Consider the following 12911-nt stretch of genomic DNA (forward strand, 5'->3'; position numbering starts at 1 on the left):
CAAAAATGCTCCAAGCCACCTGAGGTGAAAAATGGGAGGCCGGGCTTGGCAGAAAAATGGTTAATGTTAACCTAAATCCCCAAATTCATGTTTTGCATTGCAGATTGCATGACTGAGGTTTAGTGTCCAAAAGTTCTAAGGATGTCTCTATATTCTTAGCAAGAAGATATCTCTCCCTCCCCCCCCTCCCCCAAGTAATAAACTTGATCAGCTACAATACATTTTTTATCACTGGCAAAAATTAACTGTATCCATTCCTGCAAAGAACACCGCTAGAAATACAGTATAACAATTGGTGATGACATTTCCAGGGAGTTTCAAACCATAGTCAGGAGATCATGTCCACTCCCCCGAAACCAGGAGTTGTGCTTTAACAAGCATTGAGAGATATTACAGATCTAGCTTTTAAGGCAGCCATCACACTTGTGCAGTTTCTTATGGTAGAAAGCATCTCTTACAGAAACCACATAACACAGGCAATTCCCATCCATCTCTATAGTTGCGGCACTCCAGGACAGGATGTACTGCACTTCATTTTTGTATATAGATGTTCTCAGGACTGCAGGAATGAACAGGAAGGGCCAGCCAGCAATAGAATCGCTGGTGGGATATGAGCCATACACAAAAATGTATAGCTTTTATACTATACTACTGTATAGCCTTGTTTTAAGTTATGAACAGAGCAAAAGTCATAGTTAAAGCAAAAAAAAAAAAAAAAAAAGCAAGCATGTTCATTAAATGACCAGTGCTAACAAAACACTGCACAGGCAACATAGGAAATCGATGTAGCTGTTATCACCTACATAAAGTACCTTATACTGTAAATACACAGATCAGTAATCAGCTGTAACAAAACAGGTCTATCATTTAAGAAAACCATCACATGAATATAATCATAAAACATCAATGCAGGTACTATAGGTTATGCCAGATCATGTACTCGTCAGCATGTTTGGGAAGAAATGATTCCACTCACATCAACACTTTCCTCCACTTCAATACCCCCATCATTGTCATCATCCATTTGTTTGTGAATTGTTCGAATTGCTTCAAAACTGGAACGGTCCTCTTCTGTGAGACACGGCGGACTCAGGGAAATTAAAGGATCTGAGGATACAAAATTTATAGAGGTCATTTTTAAATGTTGCAAAAATGTTCACCACACATTTTACAGTACACAGCATACATAAATCTGGACTTTTCCGTCAGCGAAGCCAGAACACTATGAGCATGTGGCAATTTTCTAGGATTCTTCCCAAACTTGTAGTAGATCAAAAGCCATGAGGACTGGTGACCTGTCAGCCCTTACCAAACAGATGTGGTGGCTGCATTCGTTTTTAGTTTTTTTAGGCTTTTCCCCCCAACCCCTCTATCATCCCCCCGGTGATCTGGCCATTTATGCAACTCTTGTATTAGACTGCCTCCACTCTGGATGAAGGAGCACAGGGACACCTCTGGACAGCAGCGTTGTCAGTCAGGGGGGAGGGGAATGTTAGATGTACCAGCAGATTTAAATATACTAAACAAACGTAATCCAAATCCCAGCTAGCAATTGTTAAGCTGTCGTTGAAGGAAAAAAAAATTGCATCATGGATGGCCTGCCTAAGCCAGCTGCAGAGCTATTCAATTTTTCCAATGCAGCTGTAGAGGACAGATTGGGGCGCAGCAACTATGTAGCTATCAGTGAAAATAAGTATTCGGATTTGTAGCTGAATACATTTCTTCTACAAAGTTTCTAATATGACATGGCTATTCCAGACAAATCAATAGGTAGAAGAGTGCAAGTTATAGCTTAAAGCTTGCTAGCTACAATAAACAATAATAGCAAAGGTTGAAGCCTAACTCAGGCAATTACAAACCAAATAAAACTGCCACCACCCCTTCTGATTAAAGTGGTTCTAAAAGGCTGAAGGTTTTTTTACCTTCATGCTTTCTATGAATGAAGGGAAAAAAAAAAAAAACCAGCAGCGCCCCCAATATTCACCCGATCCCAACTCAGCAATGTGCATACGAGCAGCTGCTGCCCTGGCTCTCTGCCTCCTCATTGGCTCAGAGACAGCAGTTGTGTGTGTCTTATGGACACAGAGCAGAGCAGAGAGCACAACTGCCCCCACAGCAAGTGGTTGAGGCTGCTCTATGCAAAATCATTACACAAAGCAGGTAAGTAGAACATGTTGATCATTTTGTTAAAAGAAAAAAAAAGCCTTTAGTATCACTTTAAGGAACTATTGCTTTTATGTAAATGGAACTAATGCTGGCCATACACTGTATGAATTTCGGACAATTGTGAAGAATTCTCCAACTTCTAACGGTGGGTTTCCCTCTCAGCTCAACAAAAGCTCAACGGACTCTTGTCAAAGGAGCAGCACTGAAAATGGTCAGAACAGCCCCTGCAGCCAATGTTCTGGTATTCTGTCAGCCAGCCAAAAGAACTATTGGTGTATGGCCAGCCTAACACAAACCTTAAAGCGGTTGTAAACCGCGGATGTTCAAAAAAAAAAAAAAATGAAATACTCACCTTGGAACGAAGCTGTAAATCACCACGGAGAGGGCTGATATGTTCCCTCAGTTTTTATTCCAGGTTTGCAAGCTCCGCCGCCGATTAGCCGAAACTGTGATGACGTCACTCCCACGTTCCAGCACGTAGTTTTGAAGTTTCGGCAAGGTATGCCGGACCTTCAGAGAACATGCGTCAGAAATATCGCTGGCTGTATGCAGGGTGATTATCTCTTAAAGGGTGCACATTTAGGAGATATCCATTTTACCTACAGGTAAGCCGCATTATAGGCTTACCTGGAGGTAAAAATTACCACCGCTTTAAAGGGTCACCTCATTTTTACCAAAAAATGCCCTCCCTCTAAGTGTAGACCACCTTTGTACCTTCCGAAGCCTGGCTGAAACCCCAGAGATGGCATCCCCTTGTTCTGCCGTGTTGCTAGGATTTTTCCTAGACACTTCCAGCCAATACTGCTCACCCCCACCATGACAGTAGTGAGCTTTTTCTCCGAATTAAACCCCCTTATATGCTCTCTTCCCCATCAAAGGAAGTCTGAGTTCAGCAATGCTATGACTAAATCGATAGCAGATCATGCATACACAGGGTTTGAGAGCTTGCTCCTATGATGCTGGGGTTCAGCAATAATGGCTGAAGAGGGCGTAACCAACTTTAGTCAAAGCTGCACAGCATTTTTTTTTTGTCCTCTACAGGCACCCATTACCCACATAGGCAATTCTTTTCTAAAGCTGAACTCATTGCGCTCCTTCCTGTGGTCTTCCTACCTGCCGATTCCCATATAAGGTGGAAGCTCTGCTTGTTCGCACCCCCTCCACTGCCACATTTAGCAAATTTTTGAGGGGGAGAGCAGGTCCCCCCCTGCCTTCTGGGGCACACACAGGTCCCAGAAGACGGCGGGACCATTAAGAAAACACAGTGCATGCCCTGAAGCCTCCAGGTTTCCCCTGATGAAGATGCCGATGCCTGCTGCACCCGGAGCCGGTTGAAGAATCGGCTCAGAGTGCTGACATTGCTGGATCCCTGGACAGGTAAGTGTCCCTAAAAGTCAGCAGCTGCAGTATTTGTACCTGCTGTCTTTTTTTTTTGCCCTGACTGAAGGTTCTCTTTAATGACTTGTTCCCTGTCCCTGCATCCCCTTCTCTTGCTGGTCTCCAATTAGTCTGTCACCACCCTTCTCGCCATTATCACATACAGGACCAGCAGATATGTCATTAGAACAGGACAGGGATGCTTGTAAGACATGTTAATCATTTTGTAACTGATTGGAGTTAGAATTTAAAATATAAAACCCCCTAGAATAAGGTTTCAGGTCATGTATTAAATATCTGCTTACACAAACTGGAGGGAAGTCAAAAGTCACTTGGAAACAGGAAGAATAAGGTTGTCCTAGACATGCCACAAAGAGAATGAAATGATCCAGAAACATCTCTAGTTACTGCCATCCTGCAAGATCTGAGGACAATCAAGTCATTCACATAACAACAAACCTTATAGGGGGAAGAAGAAGGAAACAGTACCCTGTGTAAGGGCTCATTCACACCACAAAGCAACGATTGTCTAAAATCACATAACATTAAACCAGGGCTGGACAAATTCGCTTTGAATCTAGGAGCCAGCTAAAAATGTGTGCACGTGCGTGGTGATATGCAACGTGTATCACAATCAACATTTTCATGTGTAGGCACGCCAAGGCATGCATTTACATTTGTACGTGAATATATGTGGAGGGGGCATCAAAAAAAAATTTTTTTTGGGGGGGGGGGGGGGGGAGTGGATTTTATGATTTCTCAAAAAGCAGCATCAGTGTTATCTAATCGAAGCCATAACATGACATCAGAAGCACACAGTGTCCTATCCTCTGACAGTAATAATAAGTTATACTTTTAGTAAACCCAGAACAAAAAGACTCACTTTGAGAAATGGACAGCTAAAATACCCATATAACCCTGCAGAAATAAAATGACACATTTCACATAACACTTCATGTATCGGAACACAGGATGGGAGTTGTCTCTGTGCTGAAAGTGAATGCTCCCACCATAGAGCCTTCCACTGACATGAATTCAGTTGAGATAAGCGAATGAAACATTTAGCCCAGAGAACAATGTTCTACAATATGATCAGAGATTTCTTTTTATTGTCAAGTGACACATGGAGGGGGGGTTATGCGTTTAACCAGGTTTACATTTGCAGGTCCATTTCACCTAAGGTGTGCTTGAACATACCAATAACTCCTCAGCCCTTTCCATACACATTCTTATTGGTTAATGAGTTCTCTGAACATAGTGGTGGACTAATAGGAATGGAGGTGAGGGCTTGGAGATCAGTTATGACACTATGGAGACATGTCCATATTTATGATCAGAACAGCCTGGTACTCAAGCAATTATATCTGTCAGCAGTATTTAATATTTTTAAAGTGATCCTTCTAGCCCTATAGGTTTTTATTAAAGCGTTACTAAACTTGCATCATAAAAAAAAAAAAAAAAGACAGATTTGTTATAGATTTGTTAAAAACCTGGTTGATCCTGCTGCTGTCCATTTCCACCTTCTGTTCAAGTCTCCTATTCAGCTAGGGATGTTGCAGCTGTAGTGGCAGCTCTGCACATGCTCAGTTTTCAGTGAGTTTCTAAGCGGAGTATTGCCTCTCTGTCAACATCTGAGCAGCCCATGTAACTATAGCAGGGATCTTCAAACTACGGCCCTCCAGCTGTTGTGGAACTACACATCCCATGAGGCATTGTAAAACTCTGACATTCACAGACATGACAAGATATGATGGGAATTGTAGTTCCTGAACAACTGGAGGGCCGTAGTTTGAAGACCCCTGAACTATAGTGTCACACATGTGGGTGTATACACAATGGTAAATGACAGCCCACTCCTTCCCTCCTCCTCAATGCCCACTAACCAGCTAAACACAATGGGGGTGGGATATTACATGTAGATTAATGATGGCTTCACCTCCCTCTTATTCTAAGGCAGGTCATACTCGGTGCAGATTTTTTTCCTGCAACCAGTGAAAGATATTTGCACAATTCTCCCATCAACACAGACAGTGCTGACAGGGGAATCCCTCCTGCCGAGCAATTGTCTGCTCCTGGCAAGGGGCAGGGAAAGCTGTCCTCGCCAAGGGAAAACAGTTATTGCTAGTGGCTATTGCAGCCACTAGTGATAATCACAAGAGAGTTGGGCAGACCGGTTTTACCCAAGTTGATCGATCAACTTGGTGCATTAAGCCTGCCCATGAACGGCTCAAATCTCGGCGAGTTCCTGCTGAACCAGCTGGGATTGGAACCGTGTATGGCCAGCCTGCAGGGATATGATACAGGCTACAGGGATATGACAGCCTATGACTGGTAGAAACCCACCCACAGCATGTTATTGCCAAAAAATAATAAAATTTTATTTCAAATCTATATTTGTACGACAATTTAAAAACATTTTGATAATTATTTTTACGCTGTATCCCAAAAACTATTTTGAACATATGACCAGCAGCAGAGAACTAGAAGCTATGTTTCCCTGCAGACAGGCTGGGAAAGAGCCGGGTCATGTGACAGCTCTATATAGATTAGGAAAAAGGCTCTTCGATGTTTTTAATATCAGTGCCATCATCCATATACAGAAATATAGACAATGTCAATTAAACAGTGTGTTTAGTATCACTTTCATGGTTTCACATATGTAACGTTTAGGCCTCATGTACACTGCTGCTGGTAAATGGACGTTTAGGAGTAGATGGGCATTTTTTTCAGCTGCACCTGAACTCTTCTGTTATCTTATCAGTACATGTACACAGGGTTGTTTATAGTCATTTCCAGGCAGTTGAGTTTAGAGGCCTTTTTTGGAAAGCAAAAAAAAGAGTTCAGATGTTGAGTTTAGAGGCATTTCAAGCGCCAAACGCTTCTAAGCGCGTTTCATTTACAGGCTTTTTTTTTTTTTTTTTCAAATGCTTCTAAACGCAGACGCGGCATGTAAACATGGCAATACGGACGGACTGTTTAAACGTGGGTTACTATCTGTCAAGTTGAATCATTCAGGAGAGGTTGTAAAAACATCCCGTGTACATTAAGCTTTACAATCAGGGGCTACATTGTAGCTTCATCATAACATCTCACATAGCATCCTACAGAGTGGTTATTTCTTTAAGGGCCCATGTACACTGCAGCTCAAAAAAAAAAAAAAAAAAAGGCTGCTTTCACATGCATTTGAGCTTTTATTCTGCCTAAAAACTTGAAGAAGCTTGTGTTTTGTGCCCCTTTTGCACGTTTTTATTGAGTTTTTTTCAAACCCTTCTGATAGCTAATTTTTCCTATTTTGTGCACATTTTTGAGCTTTTTCTTGTGTTTTTGGGCACTTAGGCATCTTTCTGCTCGAAAGCTCCTCTCAAAAACATGAGTATGGGTTGGGGGGGGGGCATTCTGCCTGTAAAAGCATATGTCTTTAAACTCCTGAAAAAGCCATAGTGTGCATGGACTAATTGGCTAACATTGAGGGGAGTTTCCAGGCAGAAAAAAAATAAGAGTTCAAAAAAAGCTCAAAAGTCTGTAGGGACAGCTTATTTGAGATGTAGTGTGCATGAGCCCTTAGGCCCCTTTTGCACTGGGGAAGTGGGTGCGTCGGCGGTAAAGCTCCGCTATTTTTAGCGGCGATTTACCGTCTATTTCGCAGCGCTATTCAGCCGCTAGCAGGTCGCTTTTACCCCCCAATAGAGGCTAAGGGTTAAGATCGCAAAACGCTGCTGCAGCAGTGCTATGCCGGAGGTATAGCCGCGCTGCCCCACTGATTTCAATGGGCAGGAGCGGTGTATACACCGCTCCAAAGATGCGGCTTGCAGGAGTTTTTTTTTACCGTCCTGCAAGCGCACCGCTCCAGTGTGAAAGCACTCGGGCTTTCACATTGGAGAGACAGGAGTGGCTCTTTACAGGCTCTATGCAGGCACTATTTTTAGCGCTGTAGCGCCTGTAAAGCGCCTCAATGTGAAAGGGGTCTTAGAGGAAACCTTGGAGGTAATGCCATGGTGCACTGCCCCAAATTACATGTACACTTTCCAGTATTACATTAAGAAACTTAACTGGAACAAATTCCAAAACACATTCATCTCTAAAAGGAAGGAAACAAATATACAATAGGTCTCTCTCTCAGCGAGCACAGATCTTAATGTTACAAAAATCATTAATTACGAGCTGTTTTAGAAGTCACCAAAAAGTCCCAACGCTTATGGAATTTTTCAGATTTGCACTCATATACCATAGATTTCTCATATTCATAAAAGTCCAAGTGCTGTTTTATAAAATAATCCTTTCATGTTTATAATAGTACTTTAATCCTGTTAGTCTTCAAGAGGTACTATTTAATATTGAACATAAAATAAAATGCTTTGCACTTTTTAAAATTGGGATTGATTTGATATCTTTGGACCCCGAGTGTTTTTTATTCCCCCCCTCCCCTTTTGTGGTTTAGCCCTGGTTCACACCAGTGCAATTTGACATGCGACTTTACAAGCTTTAAGTTATTTGTATAGAACCTGACATAAAAAAAAAAAAACAAAAACGGGGGGGGGGGGGGGGGGGTGGATAATGCCTATTTTCTTCACTTAGCTCCTTTAGGACTCTTTCACACTGCTCAGTTGCAAAAAGCTGGTAAAAATGCATATGCGTTTTTGCCATGTTTCCAGTACATTTTGCACTTTTGAAAAAAAAAAAAAAGACATGCGACTCAAATAACACACCAAAAACAACCGCAGGTGTTGTGCTCCATTAATTTCAATGGGAAATGCAGTTTTGGTGCTTTTTTTGCCGCACCAAACATGCACCAAAATTGCAGCATGCAGGACTTTTAAAGTGATTGTAAACCTTCCCATTTTCTTTTTTTAAAACAACAAACATATCATACTTACCTCCACTGTGCAGCTCGTTTTGCAGAGTGGCCCCGATCATCTTCTGGCGGCTCTCGCGGCTCCTCCTCAAATCAGATAACCCCCTAGGAGAAGCGCTCTCCCGGGGAGTTACAGTGCGGGCGCGCTCCAAGTTCAGCATTTGTATCCATAGACACAAATGCCGGACTCAGCCCCACCCCCCGCGTCATTGGATTTGATTGACAGCAGCGGGAGGCTACTATCAATCTATCCAATCAAGAGCCGGGACCCCGTGCAGAGAGGGAGACCGCGTCTCCGCTGAGGGAATTACGGGGCTCGGGTAATTATACCCCCTAGGGGGGGAGGCAGTCACTGACAGAAGTTTTTTTCACTTCAATGCATAGGATGCATCAACGTGAAAAAATAACCTTTAAAAATGCAACTGACTGGTGTGAAGAGTTCCATAGGATTTAATGGTCATGCTTTTTTCTTCCACTTTTAGTGATTGGTAAACGCAAGAAAAACGAATTAGTGTGAAAGCGTCCCTTACATATTTTATTGAAGACTAAAGGGGTAGATTTCATCCAAAGAAGTTACAAAAACCTCAAATTAAAAAAATGACAAAACCTCAACACCTGCTCCAAGGTGTACAGGTGTTTGCATTCCCATTCCATCTATAACAAGTTACACACATTTTACGTTAACATCATATCTGATGACATAAGACTTGACAACTATTGCAAAGAAAAGGTTGGCTTCAACATGTCAGGAGACGTGGCATAAAATGTAGTTTACTGGGCCCTAACTATGGACAAAGAAAAAATGATATACTAGTAGGATCAACATGTAATAAAAAACTCTGTCCTATATAGTTATACGTATATTGACATCATGTACGTCAATGTTTTTTTATCTTCTCCATAGTTTTACTTAAAAAGATTCTCCAAATACTGAGTTAAAGTGGTTCTAAAGTCTAAGGGCTCCTTCACACGGACGTGTTCGTGTACAGAGCCCGCTCTGCTCAGCGGGGGATCGCTTCGCCGATCCCCGCTGAGCAGGCAGATGACAGGTCGGTCCCTGCACACTGTGCAGCGACGGACCTGTCAGAGCGCCGCTCTCCCCTATGGGGGATCGGATGACAACGGACCGTAGAGTCCGTCGTCACCCGATCCAATCACGGATGGAAAAGTAGGTTTTTCCTCTGTTACACTTTTTCGGATTCAACGTTTAATGTTTTTGCAATAGCCTTTTTTAGCGTTTTTTTTTTTTTTTTTGAAAAATGTATATTTTTTTTAATGGATCAAAAATGTTAAACGCTGGTGAGCCGTGTTTTTTTTAGCTTTTATTGGCAATTATCAGCATTTGATATTTTTGATCCACTGAAAAAAAAATAAAATTTTTTTTTTCAAACAAAAAAAAAAAAAATATGCTGAAAAACTCCTCTCAGAATCCACTAGTTTTGAGGGGTTTTTTAAAGCCAAAAAAATGCCCCAGCCAAAAACTGCTAACAGCCTATGTGTGCATGGACACATAGGATAACATGATGGGGAGTTTATGGACTGTAGAAAAAAAAAAAAAAACGTCTGAAGCCAAGAACAGCTGCTTTAAAAACGTCCAAAAAACGTCCAGTGTGCATGAGGCCTTAAAGTGATTTTTTTTTTTTTAAATAACAAACAGGAAGGTTTACAAACATATCATACTTACCTCCACTGTGCAGCTCATTTTGCACAGAGTGGCCCCAATCATCCTCTTCTGGGGTCCCTCGTCGGCTCTCGCGGCTCCTCCTCGCATCAGATGACCGCCTAGGAGAAGCAATCTCCCAGGGGGTTACCGTGCGGGTGCGCTCCCGAGTCCAGCATTTGCGTCCATAGTAACGAATGCCGGACTTGGGTTCGCCCCCCGGCGCCTGCATCATTGGATTTGATTGACAGCAGTGGGAGCCAATGGCTGCGCTGCTATCAATCAAGAGCCACAACCCTGTGCAGAGAGGGAGAGCGCGTCTCTGCCAAGGGAATTACGGGGCTCGGGTAAGTAAAACGGGGGGGCTGGTCACTGGCAGAAGTTTTTTCACCTTAATGCATAGGATGCATTAGGGGGAAAAACCACGAGGGTTTACAACCCCTTTAAGGTTTATGGTGTTACTAAACCCAGGACCCTGCATTCACTATATCTGGTCTCCCACAGTACACAGAACATGGAAATGCAATTATTTTAGTAAATATAACCTGCTAAATATCTTTTCTCATCAGCAGTATACAGCAGTCTTACGACTTCCATCAGTGCCTGGCTGAGAACTGGTTAAAGCTAGGAGGAGGAGTGCATTCACCTGATTGTCATATGAATTGCAGGACCCCTGACTGCTGATTGGCCCTATGCTAATCACATGCACCCTCCCTTGGACTTTACGATCACTTTAAAATATGTACTACTTTCTGGAGCATGGAGAGGACCTAAGATTTCATTACCAGTACAAGTAAAATAATGGATTTGTCCTACAGATGTAATCATTTTTGGATGTGTTGGAAAGGCAATACTTGAGTTAAAATTTTAATTTGCAGACATACGGTTGGACTCTTTGTGACACAGCAATCAAGAACATACTCACATGGCAAGCCATATTTAATCATCCTTATCTATTCCCATTTATGGCCAATGGAAGGATGCATTTAGTGGGCACAGTTGTTGCACTTTTCAAGATTAATTTGAAGCATGCTGATAAACAGCTGTTTGGATGCCTGGAAATCCACCTAACATATGAGTCACCATTCCTTCATCAATGTCTCAGAGCTATGGTGCTGGTTACTGCAGTGTTGGATGAAAAAATGTAAGAAAAATGTTTAACCTAAGGTTTTGTCAGCCACAAGGTCAGGGAAAAAAAAAAAAAAAACTGTCAAAGAAAGAGGAAAAATTGATGGTATGCTTTAACTACCTGTTCCAACTATGTGCAGGTTTTTATGAATCAATGTCAGTCACTGCAAAGACACGTGCAAAACAATTGGTTTCTATGTGTCCCATTTACACCACAAAGCTAGTTTGATGTGTGGGGAGGAGCAGAAAAATGCAGACATGCCGTAGCACATTGGATGGCACCGTACAGCAATGCGTTACAGTGAGAAGATTGAAATCCTGAGAAAGTGGCACAATCCAAACTCCACAGATGGACATTCCCCAGTCAGTGGTACGGGTGAGAATATGCATTCAGATTTACCGACTGCTCTGTCAGACGTGATAAGGTGAAAGGAATTCTCAAACTGGGCATTAAAATTCACTTTAAATCCTGTTCTTTTATGTACTTGCATTACACCCAATGGAAAAAATTCAAACTAATTGTTGTCATGAAGGAGCGGACGTCACATAGAATGCTGAAATAAACGGGGAATTCCATAATTAACTATAGGCAGCCTCTCAAAGAGAAACTTAAAACATGACCATTTCCCACTGACATCACTGGACAATTCAAACAAGTAGGCAATTTGTATATTTTTTTTAACAGAGAACGTAAATGTTCTTTTTTATTTTTTTTACTGCGTGTGTGTGAGCAAAACTTCATGCAGTAGTTTTGGATAGAGTAGGGAAGGTTAGCCTCTGCTAAGTTTTTATTTAGATGTTGTATTAAAGTGCTCTCACTGGGGAGATTCATCTATTTTTCCTGGTGATCACCGCAGAGACAGAACGTGAAAAGAATTAAATCAAATTTTAGAGTTGTTCCCAGAAGAGGGAAGAGGTATAAATATTCTGGAGACAACTAAGATGAGCATTCATCTCACTTTGGAGAGATTATATTTCACTTCCTGTTTTTCCAACTGCCACTCCATTGAGATGAATTTGAAGATGCGGCTGCATGCAGTTATGTGTCGGGGTACATAAAGCGCCCACACAAGCATAGTATGCTCCAGATGCTGCAGTTGTTGGCTCCCCCCCCCCCAATTTATTTTCACCTGGTGATCCAGCCAGTAGGACACTTCGTCTTAAAGTGGATGTAAATCCGATTTTTTTTTTTTTTTTATCATGCTGTAGAGTATAAGATTTCCTATCATTTGAGCCCAGTCTTGCCACACAGAGTTAATCCATCTCTGAGCAATCCTCTTTTATTGTTCAGTCAGAGAAATCTTGACAAACTGAGAAAAACTTTGTCAAATCCTCCCCCTTGCTGTGAGTGACAGCCTAAGACACAGGCATTATTTTTTAATTCCCTCCCCCACTCCTTTCTTCAGCAGCTCTGCAAGGATTGGCTGTTCCACATCTCAGCATGATTTGGCATGCTGAAGTCATGTGGTTACTTTCCTGTCTTTTCACTGGATGTTAGAGATCATAGCAGAAGTTCAACACAGGAGAAAATGCATATTGACAAGGGGAGTGTAGAGGTGGGCGGGGAGTCTACTGACATCACAACTCCACCCACTGAGCTCCAGACAACAGACCCACCCACAGAATATGCAGTTTTTCGGGTCTAATAACAGACAGAGGGGAGACATTTGACAGGTAAAGATACATGCAGGAGACATGTATATCCTTATAGATAACCCCTATGGTAGT

At 42.1% G+C, this 12911-nt stretch overlaps 1 protein-coding gene across 1 annotated transcript in view; it reads right to left on the reverse strand.

Moving 5' to 3' along the window:
- STIM2 (stromal interaction molecule 2) overlaps positions 1 to 12911 on the reverse strand; it is a 162846-nt gene that overhangs the window by 110923 nt on the left and 39012 nt on the right. The window contains exon 2 of the mRNA XM_073609071.1: positions 977 to 1107. Coding sequence (XP_073465172.1) covers positions 977 to 1107 — 131 coding nt within the window. The remainder of the gene's footprint in view (positions 1 to 976; positions 1108 to 12911) is intronic.

The sequence above is a fragment of the Aquarana catesbeiana genome, linkage group LG01 (assembly GCF_042186555.1).
Source record: "Aquarana catesbeiana isolate 2022-GZ linkage group LG01, ASM4218655v1, whole genome shotgun sequence".
Taxonomy (NCBI): Eukaryota; Metazoa; Chordata; class Amphibia; order Anura; family Ranidae; genus Aquarana; species Aquarana catesbeiana.